Source organism: Sycon ciliatum, chromosome 9 (genome assembly GCF_964019385.1).
Source record: "Sycon ciliatum chromosome 9, ocSycCili1.1, whole genome shotgun sequence".
NCBI classification, from domain to species: Eukaryota; Metazoa; Porifera; class Calcarea; order Leucosolenida; family Sycettidae; genus Sycon; species Sycon ciliatum.
In genome coordinates, this window is record NC_088651.1 from 20,245,052 (window position 1) to 20,265,236 (window position 20,185).

A 20,185-nucleotide genomic window follows, 5' to 3' on the forward strand; every position below is an offset into this window, starting at 1 on the left:
AACGACGAGTGCTCAGATCGCCGCTTCAACTATAGATGTCCTCTCTCCCTACTCTGCGTATATTACAGTAGTTATTACGGAGGATTAGCAAGACGAAATTCGCGTTCGCGTTCGCTCCCCAAGGAAAGTCGAACTCAGAGACGGAATTCCCGTTATGAGAAGGATTAGCAACCAGAATTCGCAAATGCATGACGCTGACACGACGTACATTGCGTACAGACAGTACAGCGTGGTAAATTTATGACTGCCCTTACACGAATCCGCGATTCGTGTTCCGACTACTTTTCCGAACGAAAAATGCTAAAGTACGCAATCCAGTTCGCGAACTGAAAAATGTTTGCGAACGCGAACGCGAATTTCGTCTTGCTAATCCTTCGTATTATGCATTTATGTACTCTGTGCAAAATTGTCAGATTTAACGCGAATGAAACAGTTTAGAAGTACTGGAATCTGTGTGGATTTACATGTAGATCAGCGTCAACCTGCTTCATATACACCAGTGGTAGAATTGTGTTCAGGGCAATCGGGACGATGCTTCTATCCTACATATTTGCTTACACTATTGGCCTATGTTTTCTCTTCATTGGCGCGGGATTGATAATGTTCCATATTAACTCTGAGCGCAATAGCAGCCTACCTCTTGTTTTGGGCTTGAGCTGTCTAGTTCTCGGAAGCGTGGTATTTGTCGGTGGGGCAATTGGCATGAAGCATGAAGCTTACAAGACGGCGGTCATCTAACAACAGGTAGGATTTCGTCACTACATTACTACTAACTTGTAGTATGTTTGATTCGTGTTGATCAGCGCGTGTTACTTTGAAATTCGAGGCGTATGGTAGCTTTGAAATCTTGTGCGGCACACAACATATTATAGTGTGACAATGCGATTATGCTGACGACTTTCTGATATTCCAGTCCAATTGAAATAAAAATATCTGCAAGAAAAGGTGAATCTGGGCTGTTAGCGCCCCAGGGTGTAAGGCTGTTTAGTGTCACTGCATGCAGTACTACAGTGCATTGTACATGTAGGTGTCAGGTGGGCAAAATTAATGTCTCTCAATACTTTTTCCGCTAGCACGGTGCGAAGTTACTTTTGATAAACTTCAATCCTGTAGAACGGTGATTGGAATAACCCCATGGCCAGCGTGAAAGTGTACGTAGTATGCCCAGGTTCTACCCATCCCAGCATACACGTACACGTACATGTATTTCAGTATGGACTAATACATCCGGGTTCAAGTCTAAGTACGTTGTAACTGAGATAGCAGGGAGGTTTAGTCCCACGTAATCCGTGTGTACTTTACGTGTGTGCAGCACGTGATACGCAGTGACTCACATACAGCCGTTTTCTAATTCACTACATGCCGTGTTTGGAAAAATGTAGGTGAAAATCCGAATGGATCGAACTGTGCAAACTGTGAGCATGCTCAGCTGAAGACGTTTTCCGACGCACGACATCAAAATATTCGATGAGCTGTGAAGCTGCGTCGTTGACCAGTTTGGGCCTTTTGCTTCATGCTCTTGTTTGTTCCGAGTGACAAAAAAACAACTTTGCGAACGTGGGTCCATTACATAAACTTTACGTGTATCAACCACGTTCCCGTATCCGTCACGTGGGACTAAATCTCCCTAGTGTTTCATCAGCGTATGTATGTACTAAGCCAGTTCCACTGTTTAGAGTCTGGAAGCCGTACCTCAAATGTACAACACAAAGAAGTCATTCAAATGTTGGTAGTTATCAATCCAGAGTGTTGAGGATGACTCAACCCATGGTGCAGTGCGAATTGACGCAAGTTTGAAGTGCATTTGTCTACTGCAGTACTGATCTAGTGGTGGGCGCACTGCTGGATAGGGAAATGTGGCCCACCAACTATACTAAAAGTGGCGGCAAGAATGCCCTCTTGGAGGTCATGTACTCCTTGTAGCGGACTTGGCGATCACTGCCCCTAGTACAAGTACTATCAAACCATTCATTCGCGAAGTAGAACAGGAATATCTGGCGCAAGGTGAGAGACAGCTGCGGATAATAACTATGCTTGCTACATATACGTACTGATTTTGAGTAGCTTCCCTAGAACATGACTTTGGACATTTGCAACGTCAGACGCTCATACGTAACGTCTTAACCTAGCATATCGGAGAGGTAATAGAGAGGTTCCGCATAACGTAATTAAAAATGTAGTCGATCTACGGAAAGTCTTACGTAAACTGCATGGGCATCTGGGTTCCGCCATACGGAGTTTTCAAATCACGTAGCTGCCCTTGGCAACTCCGAACGCGGCAGTGTACGACCAGATCGCCATGGGGAGAGAGTCATAAATTTGTACCCCAATCCACTTACGGACCAGCTACGTTATCAGAGCCCTATCTAAGTACTCTACGTAGACAACTTTCCGTAAGTGGAGTGCAAACTCGCGAATTCACGGGTTTTTCCCGCCCACTAACGTAAAGTTGCTCAACTTTACGTAGTGCGGAACCTCTCTAATCAAGCAGCGAGCCACTCAGGGGTTTGGTAATGGCACAGCATACACGTCAAGCAGGGTTACGAGCAAAAACACAGGAAGCAGAGCTTACTCAGACTTTTCCTGTTTTCAACTCCCTCAAAATTATGAAGTAGCGCTTTTTAACTAAGCAACTCTTGATTTAATTTTATCATTTCAGTTTTCCAACGGTTCCTCGCCTTTGGACAGAACCAACTTCACCGTAACTATCATTTTGTTGTGTTTTGAGAGCCTGGCATGTACATTGTACGCACGGTAGTGAGTGCTTTCGTTATAATAATGTATGTCCTCATTTTCACTTCAGTGCTTTTCGTTGTACTCGTTGCCAACATTATCTTATTGGCCTTCTCTTTTCGTCAGCAAAATGACATAGGCATACGTCTGCTGATTGGTTGTCTAATTGTGTTAGGCAATACTCTCCTCCTTTCTGGAGCAAGTGCAATGTGGAGATGTGTGTACCACACAGCCGTCATCTAGAACAGGTAAGGGAATACTTCGAAGTATGCACAAAATTACATATCGCATGATGTGGATGCCAGCGATGCCCGGACTACACCACCTACTCACACTCAATTTAGATTCGCAAATGTATGACACCTCTTGTAACAGACAGTGGTTCTCAACACTGGTACCATTATATCAATGTGTCCCTTCTCTTTTACATATTTTTGGCTCTTATGAAAAGAGTTTCGCGTTCATCATTCATTCCGCGTTCATTCGCGATTCTTGAAGGGTGGTTGCGTTCCTACCGTTGCGGAAATCTCAGACTCTAGGCGAGTCTGACGTGAACCATGAGAAAACCTCGCGTTCATGATGGGGGGAATAGTGTACTAAGCATACAATTGTGTTTTCAGAAAAAGTATAAAGGACCAAGTAACTATAAGTTACACTATAATGTCCACTAGCACCACCAGTTACTGAACAATCAGCTTCTTTTTACTTTTCATAAGTAATCCTTGGCTCACAGTAGAAGGTAACAGGAGGGTTTGAGAACAAAGTTGACCCGGAAGTGACCTTGTCATGTTTTGACAGGCTGTGGTTTGACCCTGTCAATTTGTGGTTTGACCCTGATTACTTTACCGTGACATCCGTCAAATAGTGTTACCAGATCACGTGTAACACCCGTGTACTGCGATGTACCTGTGTTACCATAACTTTTGAAGAAAGTGTGACGGTAACTTTGAAAAGTGTTTGTTATGCTGTTACAAAAAAAAATTTATATTTTTTTGAAACTGTATCAATGAAATGTCATTTTTTTTAAACTGTATCAATGAAATGTCTTTTATTTTTATTACAAACTCTGTTTTTATCTATATTTGTTAAACTGTGTGCGTGCAACAAACTCTGTTTTCCCTCTGGAGTATCACGGTGAGCACCACCACCACCACCACCGTCACCAAACCTGATACTCCACGAATAAAGCAATGCATCACCGTTGTAAGCCTGCTCGACTCTGCATGAAGCAACAGGTTAGCCGGCAATGACCAAATGAAGAGAGGTACCACTGCGAAGAAGACGATCACTTGCGCGCTACTCGAAGAGAGGTACATAATTATGTACTCAGGATGTAGCCCTGGGAAGAAGATGATCACCTGCGATACATCTGAAATGAATGAATGATGCGATGCATTAGGTAGCCGTCTAGCGTCGTGTTTGAGTAAAGGTGAAGTGATGTGCGCTCAAGTGCATGGATCTACGCTAACTATTCACGGTCTGCGAGTACTTGTTATGCACGAACTTGTCGGACAGGTAGAACAATGCCGAAGACAAGGTCTCAAGACTCAAGTCTGTCCGTGTAGTTACTTTAAGTGCTTGACTGTGTTGTGCATGTACATGTAAGTGCTTAGAGGTTTTCGGTGGAAGCATACAGAATTGAAAGAGCGTTGGCACTAGTTTGAGAACAAATGTGCGCGGCAGTATTGTCTCAAGCTGTTTGTGGGCAATTGCCTCACCTCGTGATGGAGAAAATGCAAGCGCATGCATACCGAGACGATGACGACGAGGAGTGCTCACCTCGGAGTTTGCACCGTTATGAACAAACACGCACGGCGGCATCGTCTCAAGCGGCTTGTGGGACAATTATTTGCCCACCTCGTGATGGGGAAAATGCAAACGCATGCATACCGAGACCACGAGCGCTCACCTCGCGACGAAGAAAATGCAGACGCATGCATACCGAAATGATGAGCGAATCGTCTTTTGCCATAGAGTAGGGTGGGAACGAACGTGCACGACGGCGTTGTCTCAAGCCGTTAAGCAGCTGTTGCATGTAGCGCATGCATACCGAGATGATGGGCGGACCGTCGTTTGCCATTGAGTAGGCTATGAACGAACATGCACGGCGGCATTGTCTCAAGCGGTTTGTGGGTAATGCGTCCACCTCGTGACGATGAAAATGCAGACGCATGCATACCGAGATGATGAGCGAATCGTATTTTGCCATAGAGTAGGGTGCGAACGAACGTGCCCGAAAGCACAAATTGCCACGGCGCCCGCAGCACCTACTCAGCAAGACAGGCAATGCAGACATCTCACTGAATCTACACCCTTAATCCAGAGATCTCGGAGGGCAACAGCAAACTACTCCACAGAGATTTATGCCGGAAACGGCCAAGGACCGCGCGTTGCGGACCGTGAGTACAAACAGGAGGAGGGTCGAGCAGTATCATGAGTCAGTCAGTGAAGTGGATCTGGGGGAACAGCTCCGGTCACGGCACTAGCAGCTAGCAAATGGGAGAAGAGGGGGCTGTACATAAACGGAGGATGAGACGGATGATGAGAAGATGGAAGAGGAATTGGATGAAGAAACGGTCGCTGAAGAGACAGAGGACGAGGCAGATGAGGGTGGTGATGATGATCGTGTGGATGACGAGCGGAACGAGAAAGAGGACGATGGGATGGACGAGGAGGAGTCGGATTGGAAAGAGCGAGATGAGGCGGATGAATGTGTTGATCGTAAGAAGTCGGCGCTGTATCTACACTTGTTATCTCGTCCTGACTGTCTTTGTGTGTATGATGACTCTCGTTTTTCTGTACTGTGTCGTGCTCGTTATGTTCAGCAGTTGACAGTCCTTGAGGCAGTTTGTATACGTATTCATAAGCCTGTTTTGTGTGAGCAGAAAGGGCACGTTTTTGCACTGAGGTTGTATTCGTAGGTTGGCACTTCGTTCAGTGCCTTCTTACCTTTGGTTTCGCAATCTTGTTGCCTTTTCGCGTTTCCTCTAGTGGTTTTATTGCACTTATATCATGATGTTCTTTCTAACACCCTTCTATTTAACACAGTACTTAACTTCAGTTTCTTTCGTTGTATTCTTTAGTTCCGTTTTTTCCACTGATGGTAGGAACGAGAAAATCGATTCTGGGTTTCAATAATAATTTTTTTTTTATTGTTATAAAATACACATTCATCTCGAACAAGTAGCGTATTGGCGTGATGTCTGCGCCCTTCATCCTATTCATACGAAGTAGCTATCTTATAATACAATCTCCAGTCCAATTTCCACTTCTACCCAAATCGGAATACTTGATCACGTATTCAGTACTACACGGAAATAAAAGAAAACACTAGGGAATATGGTGCGACTCGCCAGTCAAGTAGAATTTTTCACAATACGGAGTCTTCCTACCATAGTACAGCCCGTTAGGCTGTGTTTACACGAGGCGTTTCAGCCCGAGCCAGATTTCAACCCGCCATGTACACAAAATGAATGGCGCGTTTACGCCCCTTGACCCGGGTCAGGAAAATTGTACGAACGTACTTCTGTGCGTATCCCGCGCCAGGTTTTTGAACATGACTGCATATGCAAATTTCGCGCGAACGGATTCACGTGATCACACATGACTCTAGAAGTTGACTTTTGGCGGCATATCAGTATTTGACCCGGGTCAACTGTCTTCATGTAAACCCTCACCTATTTTGTCTATCGTACAGACTTTCAACCCGGGCTGAACTCAACCAGGTTTGAAATTTCTCATGTAAACAGAGTGCAGTTCGCCAGGAGAGTATGCTGTATATGACAGACCCACTTGCGCTATGGCCACGGACTTGTAAATTTGGGATATTTTTCTTAATTGCATCACTTCACATATAAGCCCATGTTGTAATTGGTGGAAATAAATAAGCCTGAGGTGAATACGCCCAGGCTTATTTTTCTCATGTAAACAGCCTCTGAGAAGGGAGGTCCATGCAAGTCCTGCAAAAGGACACTAACAAGTTTCAAAATGTCATACCCCAATCTGCACTGTGGTTACAGGAGCTTGCAAACATAGCACGGACATCAAACGACTCTCACTAAACAACAGCCATCATTATTAGCTTTTAGTCTTTCGAATGTTATGCTGAAGGCAATTTATGCAACCAAAGCAGAGGCGGTGGATGATTCACTGCAGGCAAACGAGCAAACAGAAATGAGACAAGAGAGTTATTCACACATCAACCATTTAGCTGTGCCAACATGCTAAATAGCAATGAAATTATTTATTGAGGTAATCTGGAAGAAGCAATGGCTTGCTGCTGGCAATTGATTGGGTCTGATTGTAACTCATCCCCGGCAATCTATATCAATGAGTCACCCGGCATTATGGACAAATATTACAGAACGAAAACGTCAAGTTACCACCACCCCGGAAAAAATGTATCAACTCAATAGATAGAATGGATTTATGGTATAGGGAGTTTACTTGTGTATAAATCTTACTGTAACCTCAAGCCTATAGGTCAAGTAAGTACACGCATGTAGGGCAAAATGGGAGCTTCACTGCTTTTTTAAATCTGCAAACAAAACCATGGCACCCAATTTTTCCAGAGAAACATGTGCAGTACAGTCGAGCACCCAAGAACGATGTTTCCAAGGGGTTAGCCTGGGACGTCCTTATTTTTACTCATGGCTGCAGTCGTATAACACGTTCTTAGACAAAAATCCGCACCGGAACATTGTGTCCTACAAGCTGCCATTCTCAAGTTTAGGCTTTGGCGTTCTTCAGCATGCGACTCTACAATGAAATTGTCCACATGGTCTACCATTCTGTAGATAGGCCGGCCAGAGACATGACGATGGCAATGTGAATCGCCAAGACGACACTATTTAAAAAGCTAGTAAAAAGTAAATGTGAAGTACATTCACACAACATGTGCCAGTGAAGCGACATCCAGATGTGGTAAGACACCGTAAGAATATTAGCAAGGACTTACTACTTCCAGTTGGAGGGAAGAACACGCCTCGTCTTGTAGTAGCGAGCAAGGCGATGGATACGGCTCTCGATGAGAATGAGCCTGAACTTGGAATCCTTATCCTGAAACATGTAACCACACCAAATAGAATCGAAGCAGGATATTGTTCACCCTGGTACATTTACCAAAAGCCACATCATTGTTTTCCAAAGAGATGCATGGAGTGACCGCACAGACTGGTCACAACAAGACATCACCACATTGGATATTCAAATTACTTTGAAACAAAGTGAACTAAAGTGGAAATGTATTCAGTGTTCAGGCACTAGTTAACATCTGTTAATTTGGCAAAGACATTTAACTTTAAATTCACAACCGCATCACGCAGTGAACCCAAGACTTCGCTAAGCCGTGAATACGGTAACGCTGAAAAGTAAAACACACCTTGCGTTGCTTCTCCATATGCTTGCGGACAGAGACAGCCTTCTTGATAAGGTGGTACAAGTCCTCTGGAATGGCAGGGGCCAAACCTAACACAAGGAAACAAAAATGAATACAAACACGGACAGCTTGCACAAGGAGAAGAAACTAGTCTCTGAGTAACAGCAAACAAGTTCAAGGAACAGAACTTTTCAGCTAGATAATAAAACAGTGTTCAACTGTTCATACTTTGAAATAGATTTGCATCAGGCAGTCTATATTGTATCAAAGGTTTTAAAAAAAAGCCGAATACAAAGAACATTACACACGAGTAAGGGAACAAAGAAAATATTTTCTTTCTTTCAAGCCAGTAGTTGGCCAAGGATCCTAGGCTAGTGGTCTGGATTTTCATATTCGGAGGCCTCCATCACATCCGGATTCTATTTAGTGAAGGAAGACGTAGAGCTCTAAACCGTCTACAAAGAAAAAATTTCTTTCTTTCAAGCCAGTAGTTGGCCAAGGATCCTAGGCTAGTGGTCTGGATTTTCATATTTGGAGGCCTCCATTACTTCCGGATTCTATTTAGTGAAGGAAGATGTAGAGCTCTAAACCGTTCACCTTTCAGAAATATAGGCACAGGAGCGTGTCACTTATCCAGCGGTTGCTGGCCCAAGTTTTCCATGCATAGCCTACACTTCACAAAGTGTGTTCATATTGATGGGCAAAGGTTAATAAACACAAGTGTCAGATACGAAAAGAATGCAAACAAACTGTACATGTACATTTGTTACACCTGTATACTAGTCTTCCAGATGTGTCAACACATTGGCGATAATTTAGCTTCAGCCATTCAGAATATTCACTTGACCAACAGGGCCCAGTGCCGAGGGTGTCAGATAACTGACCGCTGATGAGGCCATTACATATGCTTTGAATGGAATGCATGGACTCGAGTCACAATTTGTATTGAGATTCGAAGACCAAATTTGTATCAAGTGGCAAGCCATGCAAACAGTGTTAGGTTTGGGTTGCAAACCGGCACTCGCGCTCCACTGCTTTGCCACTCCATACAAGGCACCTCAAATCGTGATGTTATCACATTTACATAATACAGCGCTGACAATTGCTCAAGTGAAGTGCTATCATAGTAGTAGCCAATCCAGCATATATTACAGTTCAAGGGATCCAGGGCAATCACTACAAACAGCAACCACAATTCGTTCTGCGTCATACAATTGGGATGTTGCAGACACCTGCTGTGTCCAACCTATACCCTGAGTCATCATTGGAGGGCGATGATGAGGCTGTTGTTAGTAACCATCACTGTACCGCAGTATAGGGTGCCACCATTGCATAGTAATATTTGTTGCCCATTTTTAAAATTCGAATTGCTAAAAATGGGTTTCAATATTGCTAATGTCAGCTGCTACTTCTGCCGAGATGTAACGGACGGTGACTAATATATTTAAAGGAAGACAAACTAACTATTAAATTGTACATGTATGTAGGTAATTCATGAAAATGTAAAAAATATCAATTACATACCCTTAGCGTTCAGGATTCGGAGGATCTTGTTGCCAGTAACAAGTTTGACCTGGGCAATACCATTGCTATCACGCAGCATCACACCTACAAATGCAATAGGTACAGATTGCACAACAATGATCACGTCAATTAGGCATTCTGCTAAAGAGTTCTGTAAAAGTGTGAATTGTGTTGAGTAAAATTATGCGTACAAAATCAAATTTCGACTTGTAGTAAATTGTTCTTACCGATTTGGGACGGAGTGCGCCCCTTCTTGGCGAGCTTGGCAATCATTTCCTTGACCTCGTCAGAGGACATTTTGACCCACTGCAGTTAACAGTAGGGTAATATAGGTATTGTTTACCTTACAAGTCTTCCATACTTGCAGATTTTACTCAGCAGCTAAAAACTTACTGTTGGCACACTGCGCCTGTATGGCAGTGCCTAGGACGAAATGCCCTTTCTGCAAAGTACCACAATCGAGCACAAACAAGATTGTCGTCAGGCAGGGAAATACGACTGTGTAGAGAGGCTTCCAATGGCCCAAATCAGCTGGGAACATACCCGGGCGCGTGCATACGGACCATGATTGCGTCTTCTTGCCAGGCGATCGAAAGAGAGGCGATCGAGAAAGAAAGAACGAAAGCGCGCATGCGCCTTATTTCTCCATTGGAATATTTTTTGCCTACCTACCGGTACTGTACTTCGTCAGTTCGTGTTTCCCAGTCAGTGCATGCATGCAGTGCAGTCGTACACTCGTACTCGCGCCACTGCACGTGCACTCATGCTAGCACTGAAGTGGAGCAATGACGTCATCAAGATTGCTTTTTGCAGAAGCGGATCGTCAGTTTTTCGAAAGATTTGAAATGAATGGCTAGGCTGATGATGATCGCGATCCATGCGATGGGCGATGTTCCGACATTTTGCTGATCATGTCATGAATGCCAGAATGGTGTTCCCGTCATCGAAATAATTGCGACATAATCTGGACGTTGCTATCACGAAGCTAGTATCAACCAGACTGCAGCAGTGCAGTAGGAGGTCGTTGCATTGCGTGCGGGGAACAGTCTGCACTGTCCTGTCACTTGACAGTCAGTGTACGAGCCGCCACCTTAGTTATTTTTAGGCCGCGAGCTGTGGCGTCTTATCCTGTACTCAGCCCAGCCGCGTTCTACTCCTCGTAGACATTGTAGTAATAGTACTAGTACTAGTCTATGTAGTGTCGATGGGAGTATGGGCCAGCACCCGCCACCTTCTGATTTAATACTGATAATGATAGTAATGCGAACTAAGCGAACTGTAACTACCATCATTACCGCTATTTGTTTATTTATCTATAGATGGGGGCAACTCCCTGTATTCCCCTGGAGTGTCTACGGCGAGTAGTATTTCGGAGGGTTTGTTTGACTAATGCTTCTGGAGCGTTATGTGCGTGTGCGTGATCCTAATGAGTGAGGACTAGGCCCCCAGGGCGAGCTAAGATCAACTCGAGCTTCACATGCACCCTCCCCTCCCAATCTTGTTGATGACGTAGGGCACGTAACAGGCAACTCCCACTGCCAGGAATTAATAATGCTTAGCCAGTACTAACACCAATGGTTCACAACATTGGTTGACGCCATGTCATCTGTGAATTGAGAATTATAATGGTAATGCCGGCTTCGCCACCCGGTGCCGTGAATCAATATTTCAGACGCTCAAACCGACTCCCCTTCAATCAGTAGTTGAGGGCGTCAATGTTTAGCCCTTAGTCCCAGGGAGCGGGTTGTTCGGCAATTATGCACCCCTGCATTCCCTCAGGCATTCTCCTAGCTGGTCTATGGGCACCCATCCCACTCTCATGGGAGGCACGGGTCAGATCACAGTGCACCGCAAATGAGTGTACGAGTGCACTGCATGCATGCACTGACTGGGAAACACGAACTGACGAAGTACAGTACCGGTAGGTAGGCAAAAAATATTCCAATGGAGAAATAAGGCGCATGCGCGCTTTCGTTCTTTCTTTCTCGATCGCCTCTCTTTCGATCGCCTGGCAAGAAGACGCAATCATGGTCCGTATGCACGCGCCCGGGTATGTTCCCAGCTGATTTGGGCCATTGGAAGCCTCTCTACACAGTCGTATTTCCCTGCCTGACGACAATCTTGTTTGTGCTCGATTGTGGTACTTTGCAGAAAGGGCATTTCGTCCTCGGCACTGCCATACAGGCGCAGTGTGCCAACAGTAAGTTTTTAGCTGCTGAGTAAAATCTGCAAGTATGGAAGACTTGTAAGGTAAACAATACCTATACTACCCTACTGTTAACTGCAGTGGGTCAAAATGTCCTCTGACGAGGTCAAGGAAATGATTGCCAAGCTCGCCAAGAAGGGGCGCACTCCGTCCCAAATCGGTAAGAACAATTTACTACAAGTCGAAATTTGATTTTGTACGCATAATTTTACTCAACACAATTCACACTTTTACAGAACTCTTTAGCAGAATGCCTAATTGACGTGATCATTGTTGTGCAATCTGTACCTATTGCATTTGTAGGTGTGATGCTGCGTGATAGCAATGGTATTGCCCAGGTCAAACTTGTTACTGGCAACAAGATCCTCCGAATCCTGAAAGCTAAGGGTATGTAATTGATATTTTTTTACATTTTCATGAATTACCTACATACATGTTCAATTTAATAGTTAGTTTGTCTTCCTTTAAATATATTAGTCACCGTCCGTTACATCTCGGCAGAAGTAGCAGCTGACATTAGCAATATTGAAACCCATTTTAGCAATTCGAATTTTAAAAATGGGCAATAAATATTACTATGCAATGGTGGCACCCTATACTGCGGTACAGTGATGGTTACTAACAACAGCCTCATCATCGCCCTCCAATGATGACTCAGGGTATAGGTTGGACACAGCAGGTGTCTGCAACATCCCGATTGTATGACGCAGAACGAATTGTGGTTGCTGTTTGTAGTGATTGCCCTGGATCCCTTGAACTGTAATATATGCTGGATTGGCTACTACTATGATAGCACTTCACTTGAGCAATTGTCAGCGCTGTATTATGTAAATGTGATAACGTCACGATTTGAGGTGCCTTGTATGGAGTGGCAAAGCAGTGGAGCGCGAGTGCCGGTTTGCAACCCAAACCTAACACTGTTTGCATGGCTTGCCACTTGATACAAATTTGGTCTTCGAATCTCAATACAAACTGTCACTCGAGTCCATGCATTCCATTCAAAGCATATGTAATGGCCTCATCAGCGGTCAGTTATCTGACACCCTCGGCACCGGGCCCTGTTGGTCAAGTGAATATTCTGAATGGCTGAAGCTAAATTATCGCCAATGTGTTGACACATCTGGAAGTCTAGTATACAGGTGTAACAAATGTACATGTACAGTTTGTTTGCATTCTTTTCGTATCTGACACTTGTGTTTATTAACCTTTGCCCATCAATATGAACACACTTTGTGAAGTGTAGGCTATGCATGGAAAACTTGGGCCAGCAACCGCTGGATAAGTGACACGCTCCTGTGCCTATATTTCTGAAAGGTGAACGGTTTAGAGCTCTACATCTTCCTTCACTAAATAGAATCCGGAAGTAATGGAGGCCTCCAAATATGAAAATCCAGACCACTAGCCTAGGATCCTTGGCCAACTACTGGCTTGAAAGAAAGAAATTTTTTCTTTGTAGACGGTTTAGAGCTCTACGTCTTCCTTCACTAAATAGAATCCGGATGTGATGGAGGCCTCCGAATATGAAAATCCAGACCACTAGCCTAGGATCCTTGGCCAACTACTGGCTTGAAAGAAAGAAAATATTTTCTTTGTTCCCTTACTCGTGTGTAATGTTCTTTGTATTCGGCTTTTTTTTTAAACCTTTGATACAATATAGACTGCCTGATGAAAATCTATTTCAAAGTATGAACAGTTGAACACTGTTTTATTATCTAGCTGAAAAGTTCTGTTCCTTGAACTTGTTTGCTGTTACTCAGAGACTAGTTTCTTCTCCTTGTGCAAGCTGTCCGTGTTTGTATTCATTTTTGTTTCCTTGTGTTAGGTTTGGCCCCTGCCATTCCAGAGGACTTGTACCACCTTATCAAGAAGGCTGTCTCTGTCCGCAAGCATATGGAGAAGCAACGCAAGGTGTGTTTTACTTTTCAGCGTTACCGTATTCACGGCTTAGCGAAGTCTTGGGTTCACTGCGTGATGCGGTTGTGAATTTAAAGTTATATGTCTTTGCCAAATTAACAGATGTTAACTAGTGCCTGAAAACTGAATACATTTCCACTTTAGTTCACTTTGTTTCAAAGTAATTTGAATATCCAATGTGGTGATGTCTTGTTGTGACCAGTCTGTGCGGTCACTCCATGCATCTCTTTGGAAAACAATGATGTGGCTTTTGGTAAATGTACCAGGGTGAACAATATCCTGCTTCGATTCTATTTGGTGTGGTTACATGTTTGAGGATAAGGATTCCAAGTTCAGGCTCATTCTCATCGAGAGCCGTATCCATCGCCTTGCTCGCTACTACAAGACGAGGCGTGTTCTTCCCTCCAACTGGAAGTAGTAAGTCCTTGCTAATATTCTTACGGTGTCTTACCACATCTGGATGTCGCTTCACTGGCACATGTTGTGTGAATGTACTTCACATTTACTTACTACTAGCTTTTTAAATAGTGTCGTCATGGCGATTCACATTGCCATCGTCATGTCTCTGGCCGGCCTATCTACAGAATGGTAGAACATTTGGACAATTTCATTGTAGAGTCGCATGCTGAAGAACGCCAAAGCCTAAACTTGAGAACGGCAGCTTGTAGGACACAATGTTCCGGTGCGGATTTTTGTCTAAGAACGTGCTATACGACTGCAGCCATGAGTAAAAATAAGGACGTCCCAGGCTAACCCCTTGGAAATATCGTTCTTGGGTGCACGACTGTACTGCACATATTTCTCTGGAAAAATTGGGTGCCATGGTTTTGTTTGCAGATTTAAAAAAGCAGTGAAGCTCCCATTTTGCCCTACATGCGTGTTCTTACTTGACCTATAGGCTTGAGGTTACAGTAAGATTTATACACAAGTAAACTCCCTATGCCATAAATCCATTCTATCTATTGAGTTTATACATTTTTTCCGGGGTGGTGGTAACTTGACGTTTTCGTTCTGTAAAATGTATCGATAATGCCGAGTGACCCATTGATATAGATTGCCGGAGATGAGTTACAATCAGACCCAATCAATTGCCAGCAGCAAGCCATTGCTTCTTCCAGATTACCTCAATAAATAATTTCATTGCTATTTAGCATGTTGGCACAGCTAAATGGTTGATGTGTGAATAACTCTCTTGTCTCATTTCTGTTTGCTCGTTTGCCTGCAGTGAATCATCCACCGCCTCTGCTTTGGTTGCATAAATTGCCTTCAGCATAACATTCGAAAGACTAAAAGCTAATAATGATGGCTGTTGTTTAGTGAGAGTCGTGTGATGTCCGTGCTATGTTTGCAAGCTCCTGTAACCACAGTGCAGATTGGGGTATGACATTTTTGAAACTTGTTAGTGTCCTTTTGCAGGACTTGCATGGACCTCCCTTCTCAGAGGCTGTTTACATGAGAAAAAAAGGCCTGGGCGTATTCACCTCAGGCTTATTTATTTCCACCAATTACAACATGGGCTTATATGTGAAGTGATGCAATTAAGAAAAAATATCCCAAATTTACAAGTCCGTGGCCATAGCGCAAGTGGGTCTGTCATATACAGCATACTCTCCTGGCGAACTGCACTCTGTTTACATGAGAAATTTCAAACCTGGTCGAGTTCAGCCCGGGTTGAAAGTCTGTACGATAGACAAAATAGGTGAGCGTTTACATGAAGACAGTTGACCCGGGTCAAATACTGATATGCCGCCAAAAGTCAAGTTCTAGAGTCATGTGTGATCACGTGAATCCGTTCGCGCGAAATTTGCAAATGCAGTCATGTTCAAAAACCTGGCGCGGGATACGCACAGAAGTACGTTCGTACAATTTTCCTGACCCGGGTCAAGCGCGTAAACGCGCCATTCATTTTGTGTACATGGCGGGCTGAAACGCCTCGTGTAAACACAGCCTAACGGGCTGTACTATGGTAGGAAGACTCCGTATTGTGAAAAATTCTACTTGACTGGCGAGTCGCACCATATTCCCTAGCGTTTTCTTTTATTTCCGTGTAGTACTGAATACGTGATCAAGTATTCCGATTTGGGTAGAAGTGGAAATTGGACTGGAGATTGTATTTTAAGATAGCTACTTCGTATGAATAGGATGAAGGGCGCAGACATCACGCCAATACGCTACTTGTTCGAGATGTATGTGTATTTTATAACAATAATAAAAAAAATTATTATTGAAACCCAAAATCGATTTTCTCGTTCCTACCATCAGTGGAAAAAACGGAACTAAAGAATACAACGAAAGAAACTGAAGTTAAGTACTGTGTTAAATAGAAGGGTGTTAGAAAGAACATCATGATATAAGTGCAATAAAACCACTAGAGGAAACGCGAAAAGGTAACAAGATTGCGTAACCAAAGGTAAGAAGGCACTGAACGAAGTGCCAACCTACGAATACAACCTCAGTGCAAAAACGTGCCCTTTCTGCTCACACAAAACAGGCTTATGAATACGTATACAAACTGCCTCAAGGACTGTCAACTGCTGAACATAACGAGCACGACACAGTACAGAAAAACGAGAGTCATCGTACACACAAAGACAGTCAGGACGAGATAACAAGTGTAGATACACCGCCGACTTCTTACGATCAACACATTCATCCGCCTCATCTCGCTCTTTCCAATCCGACTCCTCCTCGTCCATCCCATCGTCCTCTTTCTCGTTCCGCTCGTCATCCACACGATCATCATCACCACCCTCATCTGCCTCGTCCTCTGTCTCTTCAGCGACCGTTTCTTCATCCAATTCCTCTTCCATCTTCTCATCATCCGTCTCATCCTCCGTTTATGTACAGCCCCCTCTTCTCCCATTTGCTAGCTGCTCGTCCCGTGACCGGAGCTGTTCCCCCAGATCCACTTCACTGACTGACTCATGATACTGCTCGACCCTCCTCCTGTTGGTACTCACGGTCCGCAACGCGCGGTCCTTGGCCGTTTCCGGCATAAATCTCTGTGGAGTAGTTTGCTGTTGCCCTCCCAGATCTCTGGATTAAGGGTGTAGATTCAGTGAGATGTCTGCATTGCCTGTCTTGCTGAGTAGGTGCTGCGGGCGCCGTCGCAATTTGTGCTTTCGTGCACGTTCGTTCGCACCCTACTCTATGGCAAAATACGATTCGCTCATCATCTCGGTATGCATGCGTCTGCATTTTCATCGTCACGAGGTGGACGCATTACCCACAAACCGCTTGAGACAATGCCGCCGTGCATGTTCGTTCATAGCCTACTCAATGGCAAACGACGGTCCGCCCATCATCTCGGTATGCATGCGCTACATGCAACAGCTGCTTAACGGCTTGAGACAACGCCGTCGTGCACGTTCGTTCCCACCCTACTCTATGGCAAAAGACGATTCGCTCATCATTTCGGTATGCATGCGTCTGCATTTTCTTCGTCACGAGGTGAGCGCTCGTGATCTCGGTATGCATGCGTTTGCATTTTCCCCATCACGAGGTGGGCAAATAGTTGTCCCACAAGCCGCTTGAGACGATGCCGCCGTGCGTGTTTGTTCATAACGGTGCAAACTCCGAGGTGAGCACTCCTCGTCGTCAGCGTCTCAGTATGCATGCGCTTGCATTTTCTCCATCACGAGGTGAGGCAATTGTCCACAAACAGCTTGAGACAATACTGCCGCGCACATTTGTTCTCAAACTAGTGCCAACGCTTTTTCAATTCTGTATGCTTCCACCAAAAACCTCTAAGCACTTACATGTACATGCACAACACAGTCAAGCACTTAAAGTAACTACACGGACAGACTTGACACCTTGTCTTCGGCATTGTTCTACCTGTCCGACAAGTTCGTGCATGACTAGTACTCGCAGACCGTGAATAGTTAGCGTAGATCCATGCACTTGAGCGCACATCACTTCACCTTTACTCAAACACGACGCTAGACGGCTACCTAATGCATCGCATCATTCATTCATTTCAGATGTATCGCAGGTGATCATCTTTTTCACAGGGCTACATCCTGAGTACATAATTATGTACCTCTCTTCGAGTAGCGCGCAAGTGATCGTCTTCTTCGCAGTGGTACCTCTCTTCATTTTGTCATTGCCGGCTAACCTGTTGCTTCATGCAGAGTCGAGCAGGCTTACAACGGTGATGCATTGCTTTGCTCGTGGAGTATCAGGTTTGGTGACGGTGGTGGTGGTGGTGGTGCTCACCGTGATACTCCAGAGGGAAAACAGAGTTTGTTGCACGCACACAGTTTAACAAATATAGATAAAAACAGAGTTTGTAATAAAAATAAAAGACATTTCATTGATACAGTTAAAAAAAAAAAAAAAAAAATTTGTAACAGCATAACAAACACTTTTCAAAGTTACCGTCACACTTTTCAAAGTTACCGTCACACTTTTCAAAGTTACAGTCACACTTTTCAAAGTTACCGTCACACTTTCTTCAAAAGTTATGGTAACACAGGTACATCGCAGTACACGGGTGTTACACGTGATCTGGTAACACTATTTGACGGATGTCACGGTAAAGTAATCAGGGTCAAACCACAAATTGACAGGGTCAAACCACAGCCTGTCAAATCATGACAAGGTCACTTCCGGGTCAACTTTGTTCTCAAACCCTCCTGTTACCTTCTACTGCTCACCATGGGAGTTCAATTGTGTTTTCTTTCAGGTTTTCGGAGTGGAAGGTTGGAGGTCATTCAATCGTGAATTAAGAAGTATTTGTGTCAAGGCAGTCCGCAGGAATTGCACGCTAAAGCCGTCTGAGCAGCCGCCTTCTCCACTGGACCGTTGCAGCAATATGTTCTTTTCTTTGTTCTTTTCCTTATTTGAAAGTCGAATTTGCTGCATCCGTCGACCTTGAACAAGCGTTAGTCTCTGTAACGCGAGCTAGTCTGGCTGTTTTTGTACTCAACAAGCGATGAACTACAACACTCTATACGTACATGTACCTACTAAAACATATAGCTTCCATTATACTATTTGCACGACCTTTGCTATCATCAACAACAGGATATATCGCCCGCCATCATGTGCTTGCTTTCTAGGAACCATGAGGCACCACATTGCGACTAACGCTTCAAAATCCTTTCTCCGGCATTTCTACACTGTGTACATGTATTCTGGAATGGCCAATGACATGTACATGTATATCTCCACGCAGCCACATGATTGCAATGAACAAAAAGCTTAGACTTGCAAAACAATCTAGCCCTTGCTGTACTGAGATTTGCCCCTATAAAAAGCGCTTGGGTCTGCATTATACTTGTGCAAGTCAAGGTTCACTTCACAACGGGCGAGGGGGGGGGGGAGGATCCTGCCCAGACTGGAATTGGACAAGGCAGCAACACTTATTGGGATCCGGCAGGACAATCCCGGGCCATCGACTGAACTAATGCAATCAAGGCCACTGGCATGATACTATTAACAGAGGCACTGATGACGGCCCCGGACTTACTGCCATACTATTTTAGCGGAACGGCCAGTTTCATATACATGTATGGTATAAAATAGAAAATATTGAAGAAATCCGCTGTCTCCACTGAAGGCAGTCCGTCTCTCAAACAATCAGACACTACTACTGAAAACGGTATCTCACATACATCTGTGCATTGTACAATTCTTCAAAAAAAGTTTTTTTACTAGAGCCACGTAAACCCGTCATGTGTGAACCATGAATAAGGGGAGTGGTATTATTGTAGTTCTGTCCAAACTTCGGCCTAGGCCCCTTTCCTTGTCGCTGAGAAAGCGTTTAGGTTAGAAACGTCTGATTTTGTGAGAGAGACAAATTCCAGACAAGATGTATACAAGCCAAGTCTGGTTCTGTCTCCATACTGGCACCAATGAAAGCAAAATATGGATATGCGATATGTACATGAAATAATGGCCGCTATGATAAATTTAATTTCATTACCACTTCTAAGATCTTCGCTCAATACCAGTACATACATTGTTAGATTGACAGCATGAAACAAGGTGGAGGACACTGTGTTCGGAAACAGTGACCTTAATACAGCCTTCCGCGGTTGGCAGAACTCTGATTTCTGTGGACCATTTGAACCATTATTATGGGTGTCGCACCCGGTTCTGACCCTCATTACGCTAGGGGGTTAGGAGACTACTCCTGACGTCGTCTTGTTTTCTTCGCTCTTTTCTTTAACTTGTATAAAGACTTCTTTTTCTTTCTTTTTTTCATGCTGTCAATCTAACAATTGCGTGAACTATAACAAGGTTTATCTAATACTGGTTTTTAACCAGTGTTAGGTTATATCACAGTACATACATGTAAACGTGTCTGATCTCCAGTTCCGTGTGTCGGCTGCCAGGGATTGTGAGGAGCCAAGATCCCTGAACTTCTGTAGTGAAATAGTGTGGCTGGTCGAAACATCACTGGAGACAATTATTGAATGATTAGT

General features: G+C 44.2%; 1 protein-coding gene, 1 long non-coding RNA gene and 1 pseudogene across 2 annotated transcripts; 2 read left to right on the plus strand and 1 right to left on the minus strand.

Moving 5' to 3' along the window:
* The first annotated feature begins 458 nt into the window (after nucleotides 1-458).
* Nucleotides 459-18,922, plus strand: LOC135824631 (uncharacterized). Its single transcript, XR_010554893.1, has 3 exons — nucleotides 459-744; nucleotides 2,909-2,981; nucleotides 18,442-18,922. It is a non-coding gene; the product is annotated as an uncharacterized LOC135824631 (long non-coding RNA).
* LOC135824629 (small ribosomal subunit protein uS15-like) lies at nucleotides 6,805-10,299 on the minus strand (annotated as a pseudogene).
* On the plus strand, nucleotides 11,563-15,057 carry LOC135824628 (small ribosomal subunit protein uS15-like). Its single transcript, XM_065337358.1, has 7 exons — nucleotides 11,563-11,684; nucleotides 11,786-11,834; nucleotides 11,922-12,000; nucleotides 12,144-12,227; nucleotides 13,663-13,748; nucleotides 14,071-14,171; nucleotides 14,980-15,057. The coding sequence occupies exons 1-7, from the start codon at nucleotides 11,596-11,598 to the stop codon at nucleotides 15,011-15,013; spliced, it is 522 nt and encodes a 173-aa protein (XP_065193430.1). The 5' UTR covers nucleotides 11,563-11,595; the 3' UTR covers nucleotides 15,014-15,057.
* Nucleotides 18,923-20,185: the final 1,263 nt, after the last annotated feature.

Excerpts from the sequence above, each read along its gene's own strand:
- LOC135824628 (XM_065337358.1), top strand. The coding sequence starts at position 11,596 with ATGCGCGCTTTCGTTCTTTCTTTCTCGATCGCCTCTCTTTCGATCGCC. Across the intron at positions 11,685-11,785 it reads GTCCGTATGCACGCGCCCGG|AAAGGGCATTTCGTCCTCGG; the intron begins GTATGTTCCCAG and ends GGTACTTTGCAG. Across the intron at positions 12,228-13,662 it reads CCGAATCCTGAAAGCTAAGG|GTTTGGCCCCTGCCATTCCA; the intron begins GTATGTAATTGA and ends TCCTTGTGTTAG.